The sequence below is a fragment of the Phalacrocorax carbo genome, chromosome 26, assembly GCF_963921805.1.
Source record: "Phalacrocorax carbo chromosome 26, bPhaCar2.1, whole genome shotgun sequence".
Classification (NCBI taxonomy): Eukaryota; Metazoa; Chordata; class Aves; order Suliformes; family Phalacrocoracidae; genus Phalacrocorax; species Phalacrocorax carbo.
The window spans coordinates 4,508,065-4,535,018 of NC_087538.1; the positions used below are offsets into that span (position 1 = coordinate 4,508,065).

At 67.8% G+C, this 26,954-nt stretch overlaps 2 protein-coding genes across 4 annotated transcripts; one reads left to right on the top strand and one right to left on the bottom strand.

Annotated features, from left to right (window-relative positions):
• Window positions 1–1,701: 1,701 nt before the first annotated feature.
• FLOT1 (flotillin 1) lies at window positions 1,702–17,930 on the bottom strand. Of its 3 annotated transcripts, XR_010376392.1 has the most exons (14): window positions 17,799–17,930; window positions 17,253–17,328; window positions 17,044–17,134; window positions 16,113–16,256; window positions 15,620–15,739; window positions 11,754–11,849; window positions 9,643–9,795; window positions 7,698–7,879; window positions 6,912–6,957; window positions 5,894–6,031; window positions 4,519–4,683; window positions 2,076–2,146; window positions 1,930–1,947; window positions 1,702–1,850 (listed from the first exon to the last, which is right to left on the bottom strand). XR_010376392.1 is itself a non-coding variant. In XM_064474016.1 (13 exons), the coding sequence occupies exons 1-12, from the start codon at window positions 17,839–17,841 to the stop codon at window positions 2,117–2,119; spliced, it is 1,284 nt and encodes a 427-aa protein (XP_064330086.1). In that variant the 5' UTR covers window positions 17,842–17,930; the 3' UTR covers window positions 1,702–1,850; window positions 2,076–2,116. The 3 variants fall into 3 exon arrangements, 2 of the variants coding, with proteins under 2 accessions (XP_064330086.1, XP_064330087.1); XM_064474016.1 differs by lacking the exon at window positions 1,930–1,947; XM_064474017.1 differs by lacking the exon at window positions 1,702–1,850 and having other exon boundaries at window positions 1,936–1,949; window positions 2,115–2,146.
• A 175-nt stretch (window positions 17,931–18,105) lies between these two features.
• On the top strand, window positions 18,106–24,411 carry RPS5 (ribosomal protein S5). The gene is made up of 6 exons (XM_064474069.1): window positions 18,106–18,262; window positions 21,941–22,046; window positions 22,157–22,366; window positions 23,834–23,962; window positions 24,066–24,164; window positions 24,284–24,411. Exons 2-6 carry the CDS (start codon window positions 21,942–21,944, stop codon window positions 24,350–24,352), a joined length of 612 nt encoding a protein of 203 aa, XP_064330139.1. The 5' UTR covers window positions 18,106–18,262; window position 21,941; the 3' UTR covers window positions 24,353–24,411.
• Window positions 24,412–26,954: the final 2,543 nt, after the last annotated feature.

The window sequence follows — 26,954 nt, forward strand, 5'->3', positions numbered from 1 at the left end:
CCACCAGGTCCCTTGTCCCCTTCTTGTCCCCCTGTCACATGGGGGGGGATCCCCCACATCTCATTTGGGGTCTCCTGTGGCCCCTCGGTCCCCTCCCCCCCACCCCTGATGTCCCCTTGGGGTCCCCTCCAGGTCCCCACGAGGGGCCCCGCCGTGTCCTTGGGGTCCCCGGGTCCCCCCATGGCCTTGGGGTCCCCCCCATCCCCTCCAGGTCCCCATGAGGGCCCCCCCCTGTGTCCTTGGGGTCCCCCCCATCCCCTCCAGGTCCCCACGAGGTGTCCCCCCGTGTCCTCCAGGTCCCCATGAGGGTCCCCCCCCATGTCCTTGGGGTCCCCCCCATCCCCTCCAGGTCCCCATGAGGGCCCCCCCCCATGTCCTTGGGGTCCCCCCCATCCCCTCCAGGTCCCCACGATGGGTCCCCCCATGGCCTTGGGGTCCCCGGGCCCCCCCATGTCCTTGGGGTCCCCCCATCCCCTCCAGGTCCCCACGAGGGTCCCCCCCATGGCCTTGGGGTCCCCCCCATCCCCTCCAGGTCCCCACAAGGGCCCCCCCCCATGGCCTTGGGGTCCCCCCCATCCCCTCCAGGTCCCCACGAGGGTCCCCCCCATGGCCTTGGGGTCCCCCCCGTCCCCTCCAGGTCCCCACAAGGGCCCCCCCCGTGTCCTTGGGGTCCCCCCCATGGCCTTGGGGTCCCCCCCATCCCCTCCAGGTCCCCACGAGGGTCCCCCCCATGGCCTTGGGGTCCCCCCCCGTCCCCTCCAGGTCCCCACAAGGGCCCCCCCCGTGTCCTTGGGGTCCCCCCATCCCCTCCAGGTCCCCACGAGGGTCCCCCCCATGGCCTTGGGGTCCCCCCATCCCCTCCAGGTCCCCACGAGGGGCCCCGCCGTGTCCTTGGGGGCCCCCGTGTCCTCCAGGTCCCCACGAGGTGTCCTCCAGGTCCCCACGAGGGGCCCCCCGTGTCCTTGGGGTCCCCCTGTCCCCTCCAGGTCCCCACGAGGTGTCCCCCCGTGTCCTCCAGGTCCCCATGAGGGTCCCCCCTGTGTCCTTGGGGTCCCCCCCATCCCCTCCAGGTCCCCATGAGGGTCCCCCCATCCCCTCCAGGTCCCCATGAGGGTCCCCCCATCCCCTCCAGGTCCCCATGAGGGTCCCCCCCGTGTCCTTGGGGTCCCCCCCGTCCCCTCCAGGTCCCCATGAGGGTCCCCCCCGTCCCCTCCAGGTCCCCACGAGGGGCCCCCCCATGGCCTTGGGGTCCCCCCCGTCCCACCTGTGTCCCCCCCCTTGTCCTTGGGGTACCCCCGTCCTCCAGGTTCCGATGGGGGGGGTCCCACCTGTGTCCCCCCCACCTCTAGGTGTCCCCATTGGGGGGGGGGGGGGGGCGGGTTGTTGTGTCCCCTTCAGAGACCCCCCCAAGTCGCCTGTGTCCCCTTTAGGGTCCCTCTTGGGGGGGGGGGGTCCCTTGTCCCCACTGGTGTCCCCCAAGTCCTTGGTGTCACTGTCCCATGAGGGTCCCCATGTCCTTGGGGGGGGGTGGTGGACATGGACCCCCCCAGCCGGTCCCCTCTGGGCCCCCCCTCTTTGGGCCTCTGTCCCCCTGCCACAAGGTCCCCAATGTCCCTTTTAGGGCCACCCATGTCCCCTCTGGGGACCCCCAAAACACCTCCAACCCCCCCCCCCACCCACCCCATGAGGGACCCAGGGGTGCCCCGTGCAGACGCAGCAGCTTTAATGATTTGGGGACAAAAAAGACACGTTTGGGGACATGCCAGCCCCGGGGGGGGGGTGGAGGGGACGGTGTCACCTGGGCGGGGGGGGGGGGCGGAGTTGGTGGCACTTTGGGGACGCGGTGGCACCATGGGGTGACAGTGCCCCGTGGGGGGGGGGGGGGGGGGCGGAGTGTGTGTGGTGGCACTTTGGGGACACGGTGGCACTTTGGGGACGCGGTGGCACCGGCGGGCGGGGGCACGTGGTGGCACCGTGGGGAGGGTGGGTGGCACTTTGGTGACATGGAGGATTTGGGGGGGGGGGTGGGGGGGTGGCACCTCGCAGGCAGGGTGGCACTGGAGCGCGGTGGCACTTTGGGGACGCGGTGGCACTTTGGGGACATGGTGGCACCAGCTCAAGCCTTGCATTTGGACTTCTGGGTCGCCTGTGGGGGCAAACGGGACATGAGGGGACCCAGGTGTCACCCCCACCCTGGGGGCCCTCGTGTGACACCCCTGACCCCGAGGGGACCCAGGTGTTCCCCCACCCCCACCCTGGGGACCCTCGTGTGACACCCCTGACCCCGAGGGGACCCAGGTGTCACCCCCACCCTGGGGACCCTCGTGTGACACCCCTGACACCCACCCCCCCCACCCCCCCCCCCAGGCCGGGGACCCTCGTGTGACACCCCTGACCCCGAGGGGACCCAGGTGTCCCCCGACCCTCACCCCGGGGACCCTCGTGTGACACCCCTGACCCCGAGGGGACCCAGGTGTCCCCCCACCCCCACCCTGGGGACCCTCGTGTGACACCCCTGACCCCGAGGGGACCCAGGTGTCCCCCCACCCTCACCCTGGGGACCCTCGTGTGACACCCCTGACCCCAAGGGGACCCAGGTGTCCCCCCACCCTCACCCCGGGGACCCTCGTGTGACACCCCTGACCCCGAGGGGACCCAGGTGTCCCCCCACCCCCACCCTGGGGACTCCCGTGTGACACCCCTGACCCCGAGGGGACCCAGGTGTCCCCCCACCCCCACCCCGGGGACCCTCGTGTGACACCCCTGACCCCGAGGGGACCCAGGTGTCCCCCCACCCTCACCCCGGGGACCCTCGTGTGACACCCCTGACCCCGAGGGGACCCAGGTGTCCCCCGACCCTCACCCCGGGGACCCTCGTGTGACACCCCTGACCCCGAGGGGACCCAGGTGTCCCCCCACCCCCACCCTGGGGACCCTCGTGTGACACCCCTGACCCCAAGGGGACCCAGGTGTCCCCCCACCCTCACCGTGGGGACCCTCGTGTGACACCCCTGACCCCGAGGGGACCCAGGTGTCCCCCCACCCTCACCCTGGGGACCCCCGTGTGACACTCCTGACCCCGAGGGGACCCAGGTGTCCCCCCACCCTCACCCTGGGGACCCCCGTGTGACACCCCTGACCCCGAGGGGACCCAGGTGTCCCCCCACCCTCACCCCGGGGACCCCCGTGTGACACCCCTGACCCCGAGGGGACCCAGGTGTCCCCCCACCCTCACCCCGGGGACCCTCGTGTGACACCCCTGACCCCGAGGCGACCCAGGTGTCCCCCCACCCTCACCCCGGGGACCCTCGTGTGACACTCCTGACCCCGAGGGGACCCAGGTATCCCCCCACCCCCACCCCGGGGACCCTCGTGTGACACCCCTGACCCCGAGGGGACCCAGGTGTCCCCCCACCCTCACCGTGGGGACCCCTGTGTGACACCCCCGACCCCGAGGGGACCCAGGTGTCCCCCCACCCCCACCCTGGGGACCCTCGTGTGACACCCCCGACCCCGAGGGGACCCAGGTGTCCCCCCACCCTCACCCCGGGGACCCTCGTGTGACACCCCTGACCCCGAGGGGACCCAGGTGTCCCCCCACCCTCACCGTGGGGACCCCCGTGTGACACCCCTGACCCCGAGGGGACCCAGGTGTCCCCCCACCCTCACCCCGGGGACCCTCGTGTGACACCCCTGACCCCGAGGGGACCCAGGTGTCCCCCCACCCCCACCCTGGGGACCCTCGTGTGACACCCCTGACCCCGAGGGGACCCAGGTGTCCCCCCACCCTCACCGTGGGGACCCCTGTGTGACACCCCCGACCCCGAGGGGACCCAGGTGTCCCCCCACCCCCACCCTGGGGACCCTCGTGTGACACCCCTGACCCCGAGGGGACCCAGGTGTCCCCCCACCCTCACCCCGGGGACCCCTGTGTGACACCCCCGACCCCGAGGGGACCCAGGTGTCCCCCCACCCTCACCCCGGGGACCCTCGTGTGACACCCCTGACCCCGAGGGGACCCAGGTGTCCCCCCACCCTCACCGTGGGGACCCCCGTGTGACACCCCTGACCCCGAGGGGACCCAGGTGTCCCCCCACCCTCACCCCGGGGACCCTCGTGTGACACCCCTGACCCCGAGGGGACCCAGGTGTCCCCCCACCCTCACCGTGGGGACCCCCGTGTGACACCCCTGACCCCGAGGGGACCCAGGTGTCCCCCCACCCTCACCCCGGGGACCCTCGTGTGACACCCCTGACCCCGAGGGGACCCAGGTGTCCCCCCCCACCCTCACCCTGGGGACCCTCGTGTGACACCCCTGACCCCGAGGGGACCCAGGTGTCCCCCCACCCCCACCCTGGGGACCCTCGTGTGACACCCCTGACCCCGAGGGGACCCAGGTGTCCCCCCACCCCCACCCTGGGGACCCTCGTGTGACACCCCTGACCCCGAGGGGACCCAGGTGTCCCCCCCACCCCCACCCTGGGGACCCTCGTGTGACACCCCTGACCCCGGGCGGACCTGGGTGACGCTGACACCCGTGAGGGCCTCGACGGCCCCGGGCAGGCGGGTGACGACGTCCAGGATCTCCCCGGGGAGCCGCGACACCCCGATGTCACCGGCGCCGCCGGCCACCAACGTCACTCGCCGCGTCTCCAGCAGCGGCCGCGCCACCGCCTCCGCCACCTGTCCCCAAAGCGGCGCTTTTCACCCCAAAAATGCTCCCGTGGTACCCCCAAATCCCCCCCCTCCCCCCCCCGGCTTCGAAAAAAACCCCACCCCATAGGGGGGACCCCAAAATCCCCCTTGGGAGCCCCCCCAAACCACTCCCACCCCATAGGGGGGACCCCAAAATCCCCCTTGGGAGCCCCCCCAACCACTCCCACCCCATAGGAGGGACCCCAAAATCCCCCTTGGGAGCCCCCCCAACCACTCCCACCCCATAGGAGGGACCCCAAAATCCCCCCTGGACTCCCTGAATCCCCCTTGGGAGCCCCCCAAACCACTCCCACCCCATAGGAGGGACCCCAAAATCCCCCCTGGACTCTCTGAATCCCCCTTGGGAGCCCCCCAAACCACTCCCACCCCATAGGAGGGACCCCAAAATCCCCCCTGGACTCTCTGAATCCCCCTTGGGAGCCCCCCCAAACCACTCCCACCCCATAGGAGGGACCCCAAAATCCCCCTTGGGAGCCCCCCCAAACCACTCCCACCCCATAGGAGGGACCCCAAAATCCCCCCTGGACTCTCTGAATCCCCCTTGGGAGCCCCCCAACCACTCCCACCCCATAGGAGGGACCCCAAAATCCCCCTTGGGAGCCCCCCCAACCACTCCCACCCCATAGGAGGGACCCCAAAATCCCCCCTGGACTCCCTGAATCCCCCTTGGGAGCCCCCCAAACCACTCCCACCCCATAGGAGGGACCCCAAAATCCCCCCTGGACTCTCTGAATCCCCCTTGGGAGCCCCCCCAAACCACTCCCACCCCATAGGAGAGACCCCAAAATCCCCCTTGGGAGCCCCCCCAACCACTCCCACCCCATAGGGGGGACCCCAAAATCCCCCCTGGACTCTCTGAATCCCCCTTGGGAGCCCCCCCAAACCACTCCCACCCCATAGGAGGGACCCCAAAATCCCCCCTGGACTCTCTGAGTCCTCCTTGGGAGCCCCCCAACTACTCCCACCCCATAGGGGGGACCCCAAAACTATAAAGAAAACCCCAAAATATTTCTTGTGACCCTAAAATACCGTATTAAGACCCCCCAGAGACTCCATAGGGACCCCAATTCCCACCCAAGGGACCCCCACAACCCACTTAGAACCCCTTAAAACTGTCCCCACGCCATAGGGGGGACCCTAAAGCAATGGGGGGGTGTGGGGGGAACCCCCAAAATACCTGGGGGAGCCGCTGCAGCACCATGTCGACGACGGCGGCCTCCTGGTACTGCCCGAAAGCCTCGGCCTTCGCCGCCGTCTGCGCCGCCTCCGCCCGCGCCCGGGCGGCCACCGCCGCCGCCCGCGCCGCCCCCGTCACCTGCGCGGCACCGCCTGGGTCCCCCCCACCCCCGAACGCGCGGGGACCCCCGCCCTGGGGCTCCACACACGCCCCCCACCCCCCACCCCCCAAATGTAGGAACCACTGAATGGCTTCGTGCTTCTTCACGGGGTGCGTCGGTACCCCCCAAATACGGGGGTCGCCCGGAGCCTGGGGTCCCCTGTCACCCCCACCCCAGACCCTGGGGTCCCCATCACCCCCCTCACCCAGACATTGGGGTCCCCTGGACCCTGGGGTCCCCTGTCACCCCCCGCTCACCCAGAGCCTGGGGTCCCCTGTCACCCCCCACCCGGACAGTGGGGTCCCCTGGACCCTGGGGTCCCCTGTCACCCCCCCCTCACCCAGAGCCTGGGGTCCCCTGTCACCCCCCACCCCAGACCCTGGGGTCCCCTGTCACCCCCCCCTCACCCAGAGCCTGGGGTCCCCTGTCACCCCCCACCCCAGACCCTGGGGTCCCCATCACCCCCCTCACCCGGAGCCTGGGGTCCCGTCACCCCCCACCCCAGACCCTGGGGTCCCCTGTCACCCCCCACCCGGACAGTGGGGTCCCCTGGACCCTTGGGCCCCCTGTCACCCCCCACCCCAGACCCCAGGGTCCCCATCACCCCCCTCACCCGGAGCCTGGGGTCCCGTCACCCCCCACCCCAGACCCTGGGGTCCCCTGTCACCCCCCACCCGGACAGTGGGGTCCCCTGGACCCTTGGGCCCCCTGTCACCCCCCACCCCAGACCCCAGGGTCCCCATCACCCCCCTCACCCGGACAGTGGGGTCCCCTGGACCCTGGGGTCCCCCGTCACCCCCCACCCCAGACCCTGGGGTCCCCCATCACCCCCCACCCCCGGGGTCCCCCCGAACTCACCCTCATGGCCTCGGCCTCAGCCTCCGCCTGCATCATCATCTTCAACCTGCGGAGGGGTGGGGCTGGGAGGGGGTGGAGCCTCCGGAGGGGCGGGGCTTGGAAGGGTGGGGCCTCCAAAGGGGCAGGGCTTACAACGGGGGCGGGGCTTGGAAGGGCGGGGCTTCCCAGTGAGGGTGCGGCCAAGTGAAAGTTAGGGGTTTGCTGTGGGGGCGTGGTCTGATGGAGGGTGGGTGTGGTCTGATGGAATGGGGCGTGGCCTCTCAAAGCGCCCTGGCTTCCACCAAAAGGGGCGTGGCCACAGCAGGAGGCTGTTCCATGGGGGCGTGGCCTACGAGGGAGCGGCTCTCCCCTTTAAGCTTCCCTTAAAGGGGGCCCAGCTTCACCCCAGGAGGTGGGGCCCACCAGCTGGGGGGTGTGGCTTGATGGAAGGGGCAGGGCTCCCCTTTAAAAGGGCAACACATCCCTTAAAGGGGCCCCCCTTCAGTGCAGGGAGGCCCACTGGATGGGGCCAAACCTCCCCTTTAAAGGGGCGTGGCTTTCCTTACAGGGGCGTGACTTCCACCCACATAGTGGGGCCCACCAGCTGGGGGTGTGGCTTGCTAGATGGGGGTGGGGCTCCCCATTTAAAGGGGCATGGCTTCACCCAAGGTAGTGGGGCCCACCACATAGGGGCGTGGCTTGGTGGACTGGGGCAGGGGTCCCCATTTAAAGGGGCGTGGCTTCACCCAAGGTAGTGGGGCCCACCAGCTGGGGGGCGGGGCTTGCTGGGGAAGGGGCGGGGCTTACCGCTCGGCTTCAGCCAGGCGCTCGAGGCGGTAGCGCTCGGCCTCGGCGGGTTTGCGGACGGTGGCCTCCAGCTCGCGCTCGCGGCGGCCGATCTCGTGCTCCTGCAGCTGCGCCTGCTGCGCCCGCTCCACCACCAGCACCTGCGCCCGCTGCTCCTCGATCTGCTGCTTCGTCCTCGCCACCTGCGCCCGCGGCACCTCTCAGCCCCCCGCCGGCACCCACACGGCTGCGGGGGTGGGGGGGGGGACCCCGGCATCCGGGGTGGGGGGACAAACACACGACACCCAGATGCATAGGGGAGCCCAGGCACCCCAGGGGACCTAGGTGTTAGGGGGGACCCCGGTGTTTTGGGGGTGCCAAGGTTCTGGGGAGACCCAAGCATCCAGGTACCCCAGTTTCGGGGGGCGGGGACCCAGCTTCTGGGGGGGACCCAGGCATCTGGAGGGGTCCTGGGTGTCCAGAGAGCACATAAGCATCCCAGCTGACCCAAGTGTTAGGGGGGGACCCCCAGAATTTGGGGGATTCAAGTATCCTAGGGGGACCCAGGCATCCTGGGGGTGTACAGAGGGGACGCAGGTGTCCATGGGAGGGGATCCAGGCGCCCTGGGGGGGACCCAGGCATCTGGGGGGGTACCTAGGCACCCTAGGGGTGTGCAGAGGGGACCCAGGTGTCCTGGGGAGGGGTCCCAGGCATCCGGAGGGGACACCTAGGCATCTGGGGGGAACCAGGCACCCTGGGGGTGTCCTGGAGAAGAGACCCACGTGTCCTGGGGGTTTGCAGAGGGGACCCAGGTGTCCTGGGGAGGGGTCCCAGGCATCCAGGGGGGACCCAGGTGTCCTGGGGAGGGGTCCCAGGCATCCAGGGGGGGACCCAGGCATCCTGGGGGTGTCCTCGAGAAGGGACCCAGGTGTCCTGAAGAGGGACCCAGGTGTCCTGGGGAGGGGTCCCAGGCATCCAGGGGGGGACCCAGGTGTCCTGGACAGGGGACCCTGTGTCCTAGACAGGGGAGCCTGTGTCCTGGGGTGGGCAAAGGGGACCCAGGTGCCCTGGGGTGTCCTGGGGAGGGGACCCAGGTGCCCTGGGGTTTGCAGAGGGTACACAGGTGTCCTGGGGAGGGGTCCCAGGCATCTGGGGGGGGACCCAGGCATCCGGGGGGTGTCCTGGGGAAGGGTCCCAAGTAGCCGGGGGGGGACCCAGGTGTCCTGGACAGGGGACCCTATGTCCTGGGATGGGCAGAGGGGACCCAGGTGTCCTGGGGGTGTCCTGGGGAGGGGCTCCAGGCATCCAGGGGGGGACCCAGGCATCTGGGAGTGGAGCCAGGTGTCCTGGAGAGGGGACCCTGTGTCCTGGGGTGGGCAGAGGGGACCCAGGTGTCCTGGGGGTGTCCTGGGGAGGGGACCCAGGTGTTCTGGGGTTTGCAGAGGGGACCCAGGTGTCCTGGGGAGGGGTCCCAAGCATCCGGGGAGGGGACCCAGGTGTCCTGGACAGGGGATCCTGTGTCCTGGGATGGGCAGAGGGGACCCGGGTGTCCTGGGGGTGTCCTGGGGAGGGGTCCCAGGCATCCAGGGGGGGACCCAGGTGTCCTGGACAGGGGACCCTGTGTCCTAGACAGGGGAGCCTGTGTCCTGGGGTGGGCAAAGGGGACCCAGGTGTCCTGGGGGTGTCCTGGGGAGGGGACCCAGGTGCCCTGGGGTGTCCTGGGGAGGGGACCCAGGTGTCCTGGGGTGTCCTGGGGAGGGGACCCAGGTGTTCTAGGGTTTGCAGAGGGGACCCAGGTGTCCTGAAGAGGGACCTAGGTGCCCTGGGGAGGGGTCCCAAGCATCATGGGGGGGACCCAGGTGTCCTGGGGAGGGGTCTCTGTGTCCTGGGATGGGCAGAGGGGACCCAGGTGTCCTGGGGGGAGGCCCCGGCACCCCGGAGGGGGGACCCCGGCACCCGGCGTACCTGCAGCTGGTAGGCCAGGTCAGCCTGGGCCTTGCGAGCGTTGACGGCGGCGTCGCACAGCGCCTGCTGCACCTGGAAGTCGCGCTGCGCCTGCGCCATCGCCGTCTCGCTCAGCAGCTGCGCCGAAACCTGCTCCTGGCGCGCCCGCGCCTCCTGCGGGGACGTGGGGCACGTGGGGCACGTGGGGCACGTGGGGCACGCGGGGGATGCGGGGCACGTGGGGCACGCGGGGGACATGGGGCACGTGGGGCACGTGGGGCACGCGGGGGATGCGGGGCACGTGGGGGACATGGGGCACGCGGGGCACGTGGGGGACATGGGGCACGTGGGGCACGTGGGGGATGCGGGGCACGTGGGGCACGTGAGGCACGTGGGGGATGTGGGGCACGTGGGGCACGCGGGGCACGTGGGGCACGCGGCGGGACACGGGGCACGTGGGGGATGCGGGGCACATGGGGCACATGGGGGATGTGGGGCACGTGGGGGCACATGGGGGATGTGGGGGATGCGGGGCACGTGGGGGATGCAGGGCACGTGGGGGACGCAGGGGGACGCGGGGGATGTGGGGCACGTGGGGCACATGGGGGATGTGGGGCACGTGGGGGATGTGGGGCACGTGGGGGACACGGGGGATGCGGGGCACGTGGGGGACGCGGGGGACGTGGGGGATGCGGGGCACCTGGGGGACGTGGGGCACATGGGGGGATGCGGGGGACGTGGGGGAAGTGGGGCATGCGGGGCACTTGGGGCATGTGGGGCACGCAGGGCACATGGGGGGACGTGGGGGGACGCGGGGGGATGTGGGGGACGTGGGGCACGCGGGGGACGCGGGGGACATGGGGGACGTGGGGGATGCGGGGCACCTGGGGGACGTGGGGCACATGGGGGGATGCGGGGGATGCGGGGGACGTGGGGGAAGTGGGGCATGCGGGGCACTTGGGGCATGTGGGGCACGCAGGGCACATGGGGGGACGTGGGGGGACGCGGGGGGATGTGGGGCATGCGGGGGGATGTGGGGGCCGAGGGGGAAGCGGGGGACGCGGGGGATGCGGCGGGGCAAGGAGGGGTTTGGGGACGCTGTGGGATTTGGGGGGGCACCGGGGGCTGGGGTGGGGGGCACGGGGATGCTGTGGGACTGGAGAGGCGTGGGGACACGGGGGGACGCTACGGGATGGGGGGGACACTGGGGACACGGGGGGACGCTACGGGATGGGGGGGACGCTACGGGATGGGGGGGACACTGGGGACACGGGGGGACGCTACGGGATGGGGGGGACACTGGGGGGGATGGGGGGGACGCTACGGGATGGGGGGACACTGGGGACACGGGGGGGGACACTGGGGGGGATGGGGGGGACGCTACGGGATGGGGGGGACACTGGGGACACGGGGGGGATGCTGTGGGATGGGGGGACACTGAGGGGGACGCTACGGGATGGGGGGGACACTGGGGGGGACTGGGGGACACTACGGGATGGGGGGGACACTGGGGACATGGGGGGGACACTGGGGACACGGGGGGACGCTGTGGGATGGGGGGGACACTGGGGGGGACACTGGGCGGGACGCTACGGGATGGGGGGGACACTGGGGACATGGGGGGGACACTGGGGACACGGGGGGACGCTACGGGATGGGGGGGACACTGGGGACACGGGGGGACGCTACGGGATGGGGGGGACACTGGGGACACGGGGGGACGCTACGGGATGGGGGGGACACTGGGGACACGGGGGGACGCTACGGGATGGGGGGGACACTGGGGACACGGGGGGGACGCTACGGGATGGGGGGGACACTGGGGACACGGGGGGGACAGACGTGACACCAGGAAAGCGGGGCGCGGGGATAATGGGGGGACACAGGGGGGCGATGAGGGTTGGGGTGACATGGGGTGACACGGGGGGGGGCCCAGGGACATCAGAGGGGGGCACGGAAGCATATGGGGACCTCGGAGACAAGCTGGTGACATCGAAGGCACGTTGGGGGAGGGGGATGACGGCACACTTGGGGGGGGTCCGAGGCCCCCAGGGAGGAAACGGGGGGGCCATGGGCACGTGTGGGATGCGGGGGGGGGACACCCCAGGGGGGGACAGAGGTGACAGGCTCACGCGGATGCCGGCGTCCCGCTTGGCCTCGGCCTCCCCGATGCGGGCGTCGCGCTGCACCTGCGCCGTGCGACCCTTCCCCAGCGAGTGCAGGTAGTCCTGGGGGCAGGGGGGCGTCGGGGACACCGTCACACCCCTCCCGCCGGGACCCCCCCGCTCCGGCTGTCCCTGCCCCAGCCAGCACCGCGGGGACACCCCCCATCCCAGTACAGCGTCCCCATCCCCGTCTGGATGTCCCCAGTCTCTGTCCCTGCCCTGGTGACACTGTCCCTGTGCCAGTGTCCCCACCGTGTCACCCCTCTGTGCCCCCCCATGTCACCCCCCCGGTGTCACCTGGTCATCGTGGATGTCCTTCAGGGTGTAGCTGACCACGCTGACACCCTTGTCCCCACCGTGTCACCCCTCTGTGCCCCCCCGTGTCACCCCCCCGGTGTCACCTGGTCATCGTGGATGTCCTTCAGGGTGTAGCTGACCACGCTGACACCCTTGTCCCCACCGTGTCACCCCTCTGTGCCCCCCCGTGTCACCCTCCCGGTGTCACCTGGTCATCGTGGATGTCCTTCAGGGTGTAGCTGACCACGCTGACACCCTTGTCCCCACCGTGTCACCCCTCTGTGCCCCCCCCGTGTCACCCTCCCAGTGTCACCTGGTCATCGTGGATGTCCTTCAGGGTGTAGCTGACCACGCTGACACCCTTGTCCCCACCGTGTCACCCCTCTGTGCCCCCCGTGTCACCCCCCCGGTGTCACCTGGTCATCGTGGATGTCCTTCAGGGTGTAGCTGACCACGCTGACACCCTTGTCCCCACCGTGTCACCCCTCTGTGCCCCCCCCGTGTCACCCTCCCGGTGTCACCTGGTCATCGTGGATGTCCTTCAGGGTGTAGCTCCCACACTGACACCCTTGTCCCCACCGTGTCACCCCTCTGTGCCCCCCCCGTGTCACCCCCCCGGTGTCACCTGGTCATCGTGGATGTCCTTCAGGGTGTAGCTGACCACGCTGACACCCTTGTCCCCACCGTGTCACCCCTCTGTGCCCCCCCCGTGTCACCCTCCCGGTGTCACCTGGTCATCGTGGATGTCCTTCAGGGTGTAGCTGACCACGCTGACACCCTTGTCCCCACCGTGTCACCCCTCTGTGCCCCCCCGTGTCACCCCCCCGGTGTCACCTGGTCATCGTGGATGTCCTTCAGGGTGTAGCTGACCACGCTGACACCCTTGTCCCCACCGTGTCACCCCTCTGTGCCCCCCCGTGTCACCCCCCCGGTGTCACCTGGTCATCGTGGATGTCCTTCAGGGTGTAGCTGACCATGCTGACACCCTTGTCCCCACCGTGTCACCCCTCTGTGCCCCCCCGTGTCACCCCCCCGGTGTCACCTGGTCATCGTGGATGTCCTTCAGGGTGTAGCTGACCACGCTGACACCCTTGTCCCCACCGTGTCACCCCTCTGTGCCCCCCCCGTGTCACCCCCCCGGTGTCACCTGGTCATCGTGGATGTCCTTCAGGGTGTAGCTGACCACGCTGACACCCTTGTCCCCACCATGTCACCCCTCTGTGCCCCCCCGTGTCACCCCCCCGGTGTCACCTGGTCATCGTGGATGTCCTTCAGGGTGTAGCTGACCACACTGACACCCTTGTCCCCACCGTGTCACCCCTCTGTGCCCCCCGTGTCACCCCCCCGGTGTCACCTGGTCATCGTGGATGTCCTTCAGGGTGTAGCTCCCACACTGACACCCTTGTCCCCACCGTGTCACCCCTCTGTGCCCCCCGTGTCACCCTCCCGGTGTCACCTGGTCATCGTGGATGTCCTTCAGGGTGTAGCTGACCACGCTGACACCCTTGTCCCCACCATGTCACCCCTCTGTGCCCCCCCCGTGTCACCCTCCCAGTGTCACCTGGTCATCGTGGATGTCCTTCAGGGTGTAGCTGACCATGCTGACACCCTTGTCCCCACCGTGTCACCCCTCTGTGCCCCCCCGTGTCACCCCCCCGGTGTCACCTGGTCATCGTGGATGTCCTTCAGGGTGTAGCTGACCACGCTGACACCCTTGTCCCCACCGTGTCACCCCTCTGTGCCCCCCCCGTGTCACCCCCCCGGTGTCACCTGGTCATCGTGGATGTCCTTCAGGGTGTAGCTCCCACACTGACACCCTTGTCCCCACCGTGTCACCCCTCTGTGCCCCCCCGTGTCACCCTCCCGGTGTCACCTGGTCATCGTGGATGTCCTTCAGGGTGTAGCTGACCACGCTGACACCCTTGTCCCCACCATGTCACCCCTCTGTGCCCCCCCGTGTCACCCCCCCGGTGTCACCTGGTCATCGTGGATGTCCTTCAGGGTGTAGCTGACCACGCTGACACCCTTGTCCCCACCGTGTCACCCCTCTGTGCCCCCCCCGTGTCACCCCCCCAGTGTCACCTGGTCATCGTGGATGTCCTTCAGGGTGTAGCTCCCACACTGACACCCTTGTCCCCACCGTGTCACCCCTCTGTGCCCCCCCGTGTCACCCCCCCGGTGTCACCTGGTCATCGTGGATGTCCTTCAGGGTGTAGCTCCCACACTGACACCCTTGTCCCCACCGTGTCACCCCTCTGTGCCCCCCGTGTCACCCCCCCGGTGTCACCTGGTCATCGTGGATGTCCTTCAGGGTGTAGCTCCCACACTGACACCCTTGTCCCCACCGTGTCACCCCTCTGTGCCCCCCGTGTCACCCCCCCGGTGTCACCTGGTCATCGTGGATGTCCTTCAGGGTGTAGCTGACCACGCTGACACCCTTGTCCCCACCATGTCACCCCTCTGTGCCCCCCCCGTGTCACCCCCCTGGTGTCACCTGGTCATCGTGGATGTCCTTCAGGGTGTAGCTCCCACACTGACACCCTTGTCCCCACCATGTCACCCCTCTGTGCCCCCCCGTGTCACCCCCCCGGTGTCACCTGGTCATCGTGGATGTCCTTCAGGGTGTAGCTGACCACGCTGACACCCTTGTCCCCACCGTGTCACCCCTCTGTGCCCCCCCGTGTCACCCCCCCGGTGTCACCTGGTCATCGTGGATGTCCTTCAGGGTGTAGCTGACCACGCTGACACCCTTGTCCCCACCGTGTCACCCCTCTGTGCCCCCCCGTGTCACCCCCCCGGTGTCACCTGGTCATCGTGGATGTCCTTCAGGGTGTAGCTGACCACGCTGACACCCTTGTCCCCACCGTGTCACCCCTCTGTGCCCCCCCCGTGTCACCCTCCCAGTGTCACCTGGTCATCGTGGATGTCCTTCAGGGTGTAGCTGACCACGCTGACACCCTTGTCCCCACCGTGTCACCCCTCTGTGCCCCCCGTGTCACCCCCCCGGTGTCACCTGGTCATCGTGGATGTCCTTCAGGGTGTAGCTGACCACGCTGACACCCTTGTCCCCACCGTGTCACCCCTCTGTGCCCCCCCCCTTGTCACCCTCCCGGTGTCACCTGGTCATCGTGGATGTCCTTCAGGGTGTAGCTCCCACACTGACACCCTTGTCCCCACCGTGTCACCCCTCTGTGCCCCCCCCGTGTCACCCCCCCGGTGTCACCTGGTCATCGTGGATGTCCTTCAGGGTGTAGCTGACCACGCTGACACCCTTGTCCCCACCGTGTCACCCCTCTGTGCCCCCCCCGTGTCACCCTCCCGGTGTCACCTGGTCATCGTGGATGTCCTTCAGGGTGTAGCTGACCACGCTGACACCCTTGTCCCCACCGTGTCACCCCTCTGTGCCCCCCCGTGTCACCCCCCCGGTGTCACCTGGTCATCGTGGATGTCCTTCAGGGTGTAGCTGACCACGCTGACACCCTTGTCCCCACCGTGTCACCCCTCTGTGCCCCCCCGTGTCACCCCCCCGGTGTCACCTGGTCATCGTGGATGTCCTTCAGGGTGTAGCTGACCACGCTGATCCCCATGTTGACGAGGTCGGACGAGGCCACGTTGAAAACCTGCTCCGAGAACTTCTGCCGGTCCTTGTAGATCTCCTGGGGGGGCGTGGCATTAGGGGCGGGGCTTGAATGGGCGGGGCCACGGGGGGTGTGGCCTCTTAAAGTAGGTGGGGCTGGCAGGGTAGAGCTTGGTCCAAGGGGTGGAGCTCCCACCAGGGGTGTTGGTAGGGGTGTGGCCTCAGCTGGGTGGGTGTGGCCTCTAGAAGGGGGTGTGGCCAAGGGGTGGGGCTTCCATCTGGGGTAGGGCTTTAGGATGGGGTGGGGCTCAGTGGGCGGTGCTTCCACTGGGGTGGGGCTGGGAACAGTGGGCGGGGCTTATGGGGAAGCAGAGCTTCCAAGAGGACGCGGGCCTCTGTAAAAAGGGTGTGGCTGGCCCCAAGGGGCGTGGCTGGCCCCACCCACCCCTCACCTCCACGGTCATGTGGGCCATGATGGCGCGCTGGTGGCCCTCGAGGGTCTCGAGGGCGATCTGGGCGATCTCGCTCTCCGACTTGCCCAGGAACATCTGGCAGGCGGCCGTCAGCATCTCCTTGTTCTGCCCCTGGATCTTCACCTGCTCCCCCACCCCCCAGAAAGGGAACACCCGGCCTTACACACAGGCCCCTCGCGCGCGACCCCCTGGGGGCCCACCGCTGCAGCACGGCCCCTTTAAGAGGAAGGAGAGTGGGAATCCCCTGTAAGAGAGCCCTTTTAAAGAGATACCACATGCTATCCAGGTATTGAGGGGGGGGACAAGAGCCCTTTAAGAGGCTACTACCCCCCACAGAAGGTTCGGGGGGGGCCGTGACAACGCCTTTTTAAGAGAACACTGTCTTCTCCCTTCCAGAGGGGTCTAAGTTGGGCGGGGTCCGCCATGATAGACCCCTTTTAAGACAATATTGCTTCTCCCAGAGAGTGCACTGCCCCAGTACTGTCTCTTTAAGAAGATATCAGCCTTTAGGGTGGGATGTGGTGGTATTTTAATGCGAAACCACCCCTCTGAAGCCGTGGTGGGCCCCACCATAACGAGTCCCTTTTAACCAGACACACACGCACGCACACACACCCCCCCCTTCCTTCCCCCCCCCCCAATAGCACTAGGGGACTCCCCCTGTAACAAGCCCCTTTTAAGGGGGTTGGTGGGGCTCACTCGGAAGAGCCCTTTTAAGGGTCCCCCATACACATACTGGAGCGTGACAAGCCCGTTTTAAGAGGGCCCCGCCCTAAACACCGTGTGGGGCCCACCGCTTCCCCTCTTAAAAGGGGCCGCACCGGTCCCTGCTAGGGAGGGGTGGTGGCAGCTGTAGGGACAGTGGGGGGGTGACACGGGCGGGGGGGGGGTGACACGGGGGGAGGGTTACCTGGGCGATACCGGTGACGGAGATGGGGACGCCGTGCCGGGTGTACACCTTCTCACTGCGGACGTTGAGGGTCAGGGTGTTGAGGGAGATCCTGGGGGTCGGGGTGGGGGGGACACACAACAGGTCACCCCAGTGTCACACACACACCCCCCCCCCGCACCCCCTCGTGTCCCTGTGCCCCCTCCCCCAACGCCGCCATGTCCCCTCACCGCTGGATCTGCTGCAGACACGGGACCACCAGCACCCGTCCCCCGGCCACCATCACGGGGGGGCTGCGACAGAAACCTGGGGGGGGGGACACACAGAAATGAGTGGGGGGACCCTGGAGTCCGGGGAGGGGGGGGTGTCCCAGGAGTTTGGGAGGGGGACCCAGGCGTCCGGGGGGTCCCTGGAATTCGGGGGGGGGGGCACCCAGGAGTCCGGGGGGCTACCCAGGAGTGGGGGAGGGGTCCCTGGAGTTCGGGGGGGTCCCTAGAGTTTGAGGGGGGATGGACACCCAGGAGTCCGGGGGCAACCCAGGAGTGGGGGGGGGGGTTCCCAGGAGTCTGGGTGGGGGACACCCAGTTGTTCGGGGGGGGGTGTGGGGGAGGTCCTAGGAGTTCGGGAGGGGGACCCAGGAGTCCGGGGGGTGGTCCCTGGAGTCTGTGGGGGGACGACCCGGGGGGGGGAGGTGTCCCTGGAGTCTGAGGGGGGGTCCCAGAAATCGTGGGGGGGGGGGGTGTCACCCAGGCACCTGTAAGGGGGTCCCGACTCACCTGACACCACCATGGCCTCATTGGGGCCACACGTGAAGAACATGTCGGCGGGGACCTGCGGAGAGACCCGAGGTGGGACCCAAACACCCGACAGCCCCCCCCCAACCCCGGACCCCCCCCTCCCGCCGGCGGCCGCTCGCTTCCTCCCGCTGCGGTGCGGCCCCACCCTTCCCGGAGCCGCCACGATCCCGGCAGCCCCCGCGGCGGCGGTTTGGGCAGGCGCCCCCAACAAACATGGCCGCTGTGGCTTCGCCACCACGCTCTGCGCTTGCGTCGTAGGTGGGCGCGAACCCACCGCCATTACACATGCGGAAAACGCATCCCCGTTGAAGTGAGGGCGGAAGCGTGGGGTCGCGCTGGGGTTTTGCGCATGCGCGGGCGGATGTACTTTGCCGCCCCTGGATAAGAGGCCGGGAGGCCCCGTGTGAGGCCTTTTTCTTCGCCGGAGCCGCCGCCGCCGCCATGTGAGTGCGGCGTGTCCGGGGCTGCCGCGGGCCTGGGGGGGCGGCCGGGGTCCGGGGGGGCCGTGGGGGTGTGTGTGGGGGCCGGGAGGTCTCTTGGGGCCGGGGCCTGCGGGTGGGGAGTTGGGGGGGCTTAGGCCGGGGGCTGGGGGGGTCCTGAGGTAGGAGTTGGGGGGGGTCAGGCCTGGGGTGCGGGGGGAGCTTGAGGTAGGAGTTGGGGGCCTCAGGTTTTGGGGTGGGGGGACCCTGAGGTAGGAGTTGGGGGGGTTCAGGCTTTTGGGGTGGGGGGAGCCTGAGGTAGGAGTTGGGGGCCTCAGGTTTTGGGGTGGGGGGAGCCTGAGGTAGGAGTTGGGGGGGGTCAGGCCTGGGGTGCGGGGGGAGCTTGAGGTAGGAGTTGGGGGCCTCAGGTTTTGGGGTGGGGGGAGCCTGAGGTAGGAGTTGGGGGGGTTCAGGCTTTTGGGGTGGGGGGAGCCTGAGGTAGGAGTTGGGGGCCTCAGGTTTTGGGGTGGGGGGAGCCTGAGGTAGGAGTTGGGGGGCTCAGGCTTTTGGGGTGGGGGGACCCTGAGGTAGGAGTTGGGGGGGCTCAGGCTTTTGGGGTGGGGGGAGCCTGAGGTAGGAGTTGGGGGGCTCAGGCTTTTGGGGTGGGGGGAGCCTGAGGTAGGAGTTGGGGGTGCTCAGGCTTATGGGGTGGGGGGACCCTGAGGTAGGAGTTGGGGGGGCTCAGGCTTTTAGGGTGGGGGGACCCTGAGGTAGGAGTTGGGGGGGCTCAGGCTTTTAGGGTGGGGGGACCCTGAGGTAGGAGTTGGGGGTGCTCAGGCTTTTGGGGTGGGGGGACCCTGAGGTAGGAGTTGGGGGGGCTCAGGCTTTTAGGGTGGGGGGACCCTGAGGTAGGAGTTGGGGGTGCTCAGGCTTTTGGGGTGGGGGGACCCTGAGGTAGGAGTTGGGGGGGCTCAGTCTTTTGAGGTGGGGGGACCCTGAGGTAGGAGTTGGGGGGGGCCTCAGGTCTGTGGGGTGAGGGGGGTCACTGAGGTAGGAGTTGGGTGATTCAGGCTTTTAGGGTGGGGGGACCCTGAGGTAGGGGTTGGGGGGCCTCAGGCTTTTGGGGTGGGGGGACCCTGAGGTAGGGGTTGGGGGGCCTCAGGCTTTTGGGGTGGGGGGACCCTGAGGTAGGGGTTGGGGGGCCTCAGGCTTTTGGGGTGGGGGGACCCTGAGGTAGGGGTTGGGGGGCTCAGGCTTTTGGGGTGGGGGGAGCCTGAGGTAGGAGTTTTGGGGGCTCAGGTTTTGGGGTGGGGGGACCCTGAGGTAGGGGTTGGGGGGCTCAGGCTTTTGGGGTGGGGGGACCCTGAGGTAGGGGCTGGGGGGCTCAGGCTTTTGGGGTGGGGGGGCCTCAGGTCTGTGGGGTGAGGGGGGTCACTGAGGTAGGAGTTGGGTGGTTTAGGTTTTTGGGTTGGGGGGACCGTGAATAAGGAGTTTTGGGGGCTCAGGTTTTGGGGTGGGGGGACCCTGAGGTAGGGGTTGGGGGGCTCAGGCTTTTGGGGTTGGGGGGGCCTGAGGTAGGGGTTGGGAGCCTCAGGTTTTTGGGGTGGGGGGGACTCTGATACAGGAATTGGGGGGCTCAGTCTTTTGGGGTGGGGGGGCCCTGAGCTAGGAGTGGGGAGCTCTCGAGGCCATGGGAGATGGCTCTGCCTTCTTTGGGGGGGCTCCTGCCATAGGGGCGAGCTGGGGGGGGGGGGGGGTGTTCTAAAGGGGCACTGAGGTTTCCTGGGATGGGGGGGCTGTTTTTGGGGGTGCCTGGGGTGGGTCAGGGTTTCCCCCTGCGTTTGTGCTCACCAGTAACACTGGGCCCACGCGGTTGTTCCTCGCGTACACCGTAACACCCACAAACGTGAAGCTGGGGGGGGTGGGGGTCCCGCGCTGACAGGGACACCCCTCTGCGTGCATCGCACAACCCCGTGACACCCCGGGGTTGTCTGTTACACCCCGACACACGCCGTCCCGACCGGGGGAGTCACAACCACACAACAACCCCGTGTCCCGTCCAGGGGTTGGGGACATCCCCCGGCCCGCGTTGTCACCTCCGGGAGGCTGAAGGACCCCCCGCTTTCCGTGGAGACAGCCTGCCCGGGGGTGCTCGACACCCCACGTAGGGTGTTGGTGTGCGTTGGTGGTACCCGGTGCCCTGCGAAAAGACCTGGGGGCCCCCCCCCCGCCCGCGAGGTGCTCCCGGAGCCCTCCCAATTTATACTGGGAGCCCCCCCCCGCCCGCAAGGTGCTCCCAGAGCCTTCCCAGTTTATACTCGGAGCCTCCCCCACCCGCGAGGTGCTCCCGGAGCCCTCCCGGTTTATACTGGGAGCCCCCCACCTGCCCGCGAGGTGCTCCCAGAGCCCTCCCGGTTTATACTGGGAGTCCCCCCCTGCCTGCAAGGTGCTCCTAGAGCCCTCCCAATTTATACTGGGAGCCCCCCACCCGCCCGTGAGGTGCTCCCAGAGCCCTCCCGGTTTATACTGGGAGCCCTCCCCTGCCTGCAAGGTGCTCCTAGAGCCCTCCCAGTTTATACTGGGAGCCCCCACCTCATGCGAGGTGCTTCCGGAGCCCTCCTGGTTTATACTGGGAGCCCCCCACCTGCCCGCGAGGTGCTCCCGGAGCCCTCCCGGTTTATACTGGGAGTCCCCCCCGGCCTGCAAGGTGCTCCTAGAGCCCTCCCAATTTATACTGGGAGCCCCCCACCCGCCCGTGAGGTGCTCCCACAGCCCTCCCGGTTTATACTGGGAGCCCTCCCCTGCCTGCAAGGTGCTCCTAGAGCCCTCCCAGTTTATACTGGGAGCCCCCACCTCATGCGAGGTGCTTCCGGAGCCCTCCTGGTTTATACTGGGAGCCCCCCACCTGCCCGCGAGGTGCTCCCGGAGCCCTCCTGGTTTATACTGGGAGTCCCCCCCGGCCTGCAAGGTGCTCCTAGAGCCCTCCCAATTTATACTGGGAGCCCCCCACCCGCCCGTGAGGTGCTCCCAGAGCCCTCCCGGTTTATACTGGGAGCCCTCCCCCGCCCGCGAGGTGCTCCCAGAGCCCTCCCGGTTTATACTGGGAGCCCCCACCTCATGCGAGGTGCTCCCAGAGCCCTCCCAGTTTATACTGGGAGCCCCCACCTCATGCGAGGTGCTCCCGGAGCCCTCCTGGTTTATACTTGGAGCCCCCCCCCGCCCGCAAGGTGCTCCCAGAGCCCTCCCGGTTTATACTGAGAGCCCCCCCCCGGCCGCAAGGTGCTCCTGGAGCTCTCCCAATTTATACTGGGAGCCCCCCTCTGCCCGCGAGGTTCTCCCGGAGCCCTCCCAGTTTATACTGGGAGCCCCCCCCCGCCTGCAAAGTGCTCCTAGAGCCCTCCCAGTTTATACTGGGAGCCCCCCCCCGCCCGTGAGGTGCTCCCGGAGCCCTCCCAGTTTATACTGGGAGCCCCCCCTGCCTGCAAGGTGCTCCTAGAGCCCTCCCAGTTTATACTGGGAATGGCATTTGAGCTCGCTGGGGGCCTGTAAGCGCTTCCTTTTTCCTTTTAATTAAAGACCCTTGATCCCGAGCTCCTAATTTTGCAGTTTTGGGGGCGTTTCCCGGGGTGAAGGGTGGGGGGGTGAAGGGGGGACCACACGCCTCTCCGCTGACCCCCCCCCCCGCCCCATTTTTCCCCGCAGCATGACCGACTGGGAGACGGCCCCCGCCGTCACCGAGACCCCCGACATCAAACTCTTCGGGAAATGGAGCACCGACGACGTGCAGATCAACGACATCTCCCTCCAGGTAGGGGGGTGGGTGGGGGGTGTAATGGTGGAGGGCGTTTCCTCATCGCTTCCCTGGACGGGAGGGGCGTGACGTCACGGCGGAGGGGGTCTGACGTCACGCCCCGCCAGGATTACATCGCCGTGAAGGAAAAATACGCCAAGTACCTGCCGCACAGCGCCGGGCGTTACGCGGCCAAGCGCTTTCGGAAAGCCCAGTGCCCCATCGTGGAGCGCCTCACCAACTCCATGATGATGCACGGCCGCAACAACGGCAAGAAATTAATGACCGTGCGCATCGTCAAGCACGCGTTTGAGATCATCCACCTGCTCACCGGGGAGGTGAGGAGCCGGGGCGGGGGGTCTGGGGGTCCTAAAGGCTGCTCGGAGGGGCAGGGGAGGCGGGGAGGGCTGCGCGGGGCTTGGGGGGCGGGGGGGTGGTTTGGGGGCTGGGGAGGGGGGTTTTGGGGGTCACGGTGGTGTTTGCAGGTGCTGCGGGGGGGGTTTTGGGCGCCAGGGGGGTGGGTTTGGCACTGGGTGGGTGGTTTTGGGGGCTGGGGAGGGGGGTTTTGGGGGTCACGGTGGTGTTTGTAGGTGCTGCGGGGGGGGGGTTGGGTGCCAGGGTGGTGGATTTGGGTGCCAGGGTGGTGGTTTTGGCACTGGGTGGGTGGTTTTGGGTGCCAGGGTGGTGGTTTTGGCACTGGGTGGGTGGATTTGGGGGCTGGGGAGGGGGGTTTTGGGGGTCACGGTGGTGTTTGTAGGTGCTGCGGGGGGGGTTTTGGGTGCCAGGGGGGTGGTTTTGGCACTGGGGGGGTGGTTTTGGGTGCTGGGGAGGGGGGTTTTGGGTGTCAAGGTGGTGTTTGCAGGTGCTGCATGGTGGGTTTGAGTGCCAATGTGGTGGTTTTGGCACTGGGCGGGTGGTTTTGGGTGCTGGGGAGGGCATTTTTGGGTGCCAGGGTGATGTTTATGGCACTGGGTGGGTGGTGTTGGGGGCTGGGGAGGGGGGTTTTGGGTGTCAAGGTGGTGTTTGTAGGTGCTGCGGGGGGGGGTTGGGTGCCAGGGTGGTGGTTTTGCCACTGGGGGGGTGGATTTGGGTGCCAGGGTTGTTGTTTTGCCACTGGGGCGATAGTTTTGGGTGCTGGGGAGAGCGTTTTTGGGTGCCAGGGTGATGTTTTTGGCACTGGGCGGGTGGTTTTGGGTGCTGGGGAGGGGGGTTTTGGGTGCCAGGGTTCTTGTTTTGGCACTGGGGGGGTGGTTTTGGGTGGTGGGGAGGGGGGTTTTGGGGGTCAAGGTGGTGTTTGTAGGTGCTGCGGGGGGGGGGTTGGGTGCCAGGGTGGTGGTTTTAGCACTGGGTGGGTTGTTTTGAGTGCCAGGGTGGTGGTTTTGGCACTGGGCGGGTGGTTTTGGGTGCTGGGGAGAGCGTTTTTGGGTGCCAGGGTGATGTTTTTGGCACTGGGTGGGTTGATTTGGGTGCCGGGGGGGTGGTTTTGGGTGCTGGTGATCTGTTTTGGGTGCTTGGGGGCGGGGTTGCATGCTGGTGGGGGGCCTTGGGTGTCAAGGTGGTCTTTTGGGGCACTATGGGATGAGTTTTGGGTGCTGGGGAGGATTATTTTGGGTGCCAGTGATGTTTTTGGCACTGCTGGGTGTTAGTTTTAGGTGCTGAGGAGGTGTTTTGGCGCTGGGGTGATGTTTTTGGCACTGGGGGGTTGGTTTTGGATGCTGGTGATTTATTTATTTGGGTGCTGGGGGGTGTTTTTTGGGCATTGGGTGGGGGGTGCTGATTTCCTCTCCCTACCTTTCCTCCCCCAGAACCCGCTGCAAGTCCTGGTTAACGCCATCATTAACTCGGGACCCCGCGAGGACTCGACCCGCATCGGTCGCGCCGGCACCGTCCGTCGACAGGCCGTGGACGTGTCCCCCCTGCGCCGCGTCAACCAGGTACCTCCTTTCTTCCCCCCTAAACCCCGAGGGGCTGCCAACCCCCACCCTGTCCCCCAGCGTAAACCTCCCCCCGCTCTATTTTCCGCCCCCCTCCCTCTAGGCCATCTGGCTGCTGTGCACCGGCGCTCGCGAAGCCGCCTTCCGTAACATCAAAACCATCGCCGAGTGCTTGGCCGACGAGCTCATCAACGCCGCCAAGGTGAGGAAGGGGGCAAAAGCGGTCCCCTCTTTACGAGTTGGGGGCGAAATGGAACCCCCCCCACACCCCCCCAAACTGACTTACACCCATCTTTCCCCCCCTCACCCCCCCCCACCCAGGGCTCTTCCAACTCCTACGCCATCAAGAAGAAGGACGAGCTGGAGCGCGTGGCCAAATCCAACCGTTAAAAAGCATCGTTGTCACCCCCCCCATATAAATAAAAGTCACTTATTCAGCGTGTCCCCCCCTCCTTGGTCCTCCCTGTTCTGTGGGGCTGGGGTGGGGACACACACACCGTTGGGGTTCAATGCTTTTGAGGGGGGGGGGGGGGTCCCAAATGTGGGTAGCGGAGCCCCGGGTGCGGCTCCGTGTCCTCTTTGTGCCCCCCCCAGCCACATCCCCAGGCCTGACCTGCCTCATTCCTTCCCCCTGGGCAAGACCGGGGTGCTCCCCTGCTCCCGTGGCCCCCCCCCTTTTTGTTTTGGCACCCTGTTTTCCCTCTCGGGGCGGGGGGAAGCGGTGCCCGGTACCGGGGGAGGGGCAGAAGGCGGAAGAAAAGATCAGGATAAATAGAGCCGGGACGGATCCAGCACCTCCCCACGGCGCGGGGGGTCGCGGGATCTGCCCTGGAAACCAGCTCCGTGGTGGGCCGAGACCCCCCCGCCAAGGCCAGCCGTGGGGTTTGGGGGTGCTCCCCGAACGCGGGGGGTGACGGGACAGTCCCCCCATCCCCCCACCTCCGCTCACGCGGGCAGGGCACCGTTCTCTTCCTCCTCCTCCTCCTCCTCGATCCCGGCACCACCGGTTGTACGCGGTGAGCTCCGGCCGCCGCAACACTCAGGGTACAGGTGAGATTGGGGCGGGGGGAGACAATCTGAGCCCCCCCCAAGTTGGGGGGCGGCAGCTTGGGGGGGCTGGGAGAGCGGGCGCGACTGCTGGTACTCCCACCTTGAAGGTTAAACACCCCCAAAATATTTTGGGGGGGGGGGGGTTGGTATCTCCAACTGGGGGTTCTTGGCACTGTAGGGTGGGTGGGGGTGCGGAGTTTGGGGGTGATTTGGCTCGGGTACCCCAACCCTACGCCGAGGGTTGCCGCTGGGTAACCACCGTGTCCTCCTTTCCGTCCACCCAGGGGCGACGGCGGGTGTCACCGCCATGGCTGGGGACACCGAGGGGGCCCCCCCTTTGGATTGCGTCATCTGCTTCGCCCCCTACGATCGTCTTTTCAAGGTGCCCAAGGTTTTGGGGTGCGGTCACACCTTTTGCCTCGAATGCCTTGCCAGGGTTACCGTGGTGACCCCCGCCTCCCCCACTTTGCTCTGCCCCATCTGCCGCCGCCCCACGGTGCTGCCCCGCCGCCGCGGACCCCCGGCTTTGCCCACCCGCGCCGATCTCCTGGCTCTCCTACCCCCGGGCCCCACCGCCTCCGTCCGCTTCAGCCGCCCCAAGGGATTGCTCTACGTCCACCCCGGACACCCCAAACCCCCCGACCAGATCCCCACCGTCACCCTCAGCCTGGAATTGGGGCGACCCGAGCCCCCCGCGCCCCCCAACCGGGGTTGGTCTTGGCTCTCCGGCCGGTGGTCTCTGTACCGAACGGTGGCCTTGACGGTGGCGTTGATGGTGGGAGGGGGTTTGCTGTTCTTCGGAGTCTTCATCATCTTCCTCCAGCCTGTGATGTGTCCTACGGGTGGGCCGGGGACAAACAGCACCTGGGGAGAGCCGGGCTGGCCCCCGTATTGAGGGGGGCCCCCCCTTTTATCCCATAGCAGAACCCCACCCCACCCCCTTCTTCATGTTGTCGACCCCCACGGTGTCTTGGTGGCCCAGGGACCACCCGTGGGGCTCCTCCGTGGCCTCTGAGCCCGTGCCCTCGCCCACCCACGGCGCTCTGGGGAGGGGGTGCACCCACCTTGGGGGTCATATTTTGGGGGTGTCACAGGATCAGTCCTGTCTCGCCTGTATTAAACAGGTTTTCCCGGATGCCGACTGTGTCCCGGTGCTTTATTTCCAACCCTGATCATCCCGAGGGCGACCCCCTCGCTGCCCCCCACCCCCCGAGTCGACGCCTGTGTCCCGCAGGCTGGATTTTTGGGCTGTAAATCACCGATTTTAGTTAAGCAGAGGGAGAGGAACGGGAATCCCTGTCACCAGGATGCCCGTGTCCCTGGTGTATGGGGGTTTGGGGGTGACTAGGGGTGACAGGGTGTCTAATTCCACACACACACACACACACACCCCCCTCCCCTTTCCACCCTCCCACGGTGCCTGGCATGGCCACCACCTTCCCCAACCCCTATCAGCGCCGTCCCCGGTACTGGTGGCACGGTGTAGGGGCGGTGTTCGGTGCTGGTGTGTGTTTTGGGGGTGTGGGTGTGGGGTTGGACCTGGTACTGGCACCCCCCACCTGGATTCTTGGGGGCAGGGGGGGGGTTGATGTCAAAGCAAGGGCATGTGGGTTGTGCTGCTGGGTGCGGCTGTGAACACCGTCACGCTGAAGCAGCCAGGGTGGTTGTACCTGGTACTGGACTGACTGGATCTAGGATCAGCCTGGACCCGGGAACAATCAGACCCAGGGACAATCAGACCCAGGAACAGCCGGATCCTTTCCTTGGACTTACTGACACCCCCCTACACCCCAAAGCTGGGCCTAACTGTCAGAGGACAACCATGAGCTTGGCCTACAGCTCTCCGGCTGTACCGGGGTACCCCTGGGGAGGGACCCCAAGCCCCAGTGGTTGGGGGTACGGTGTAGTTCCCATTTCATGGTTAAACACCACAAGAGACACG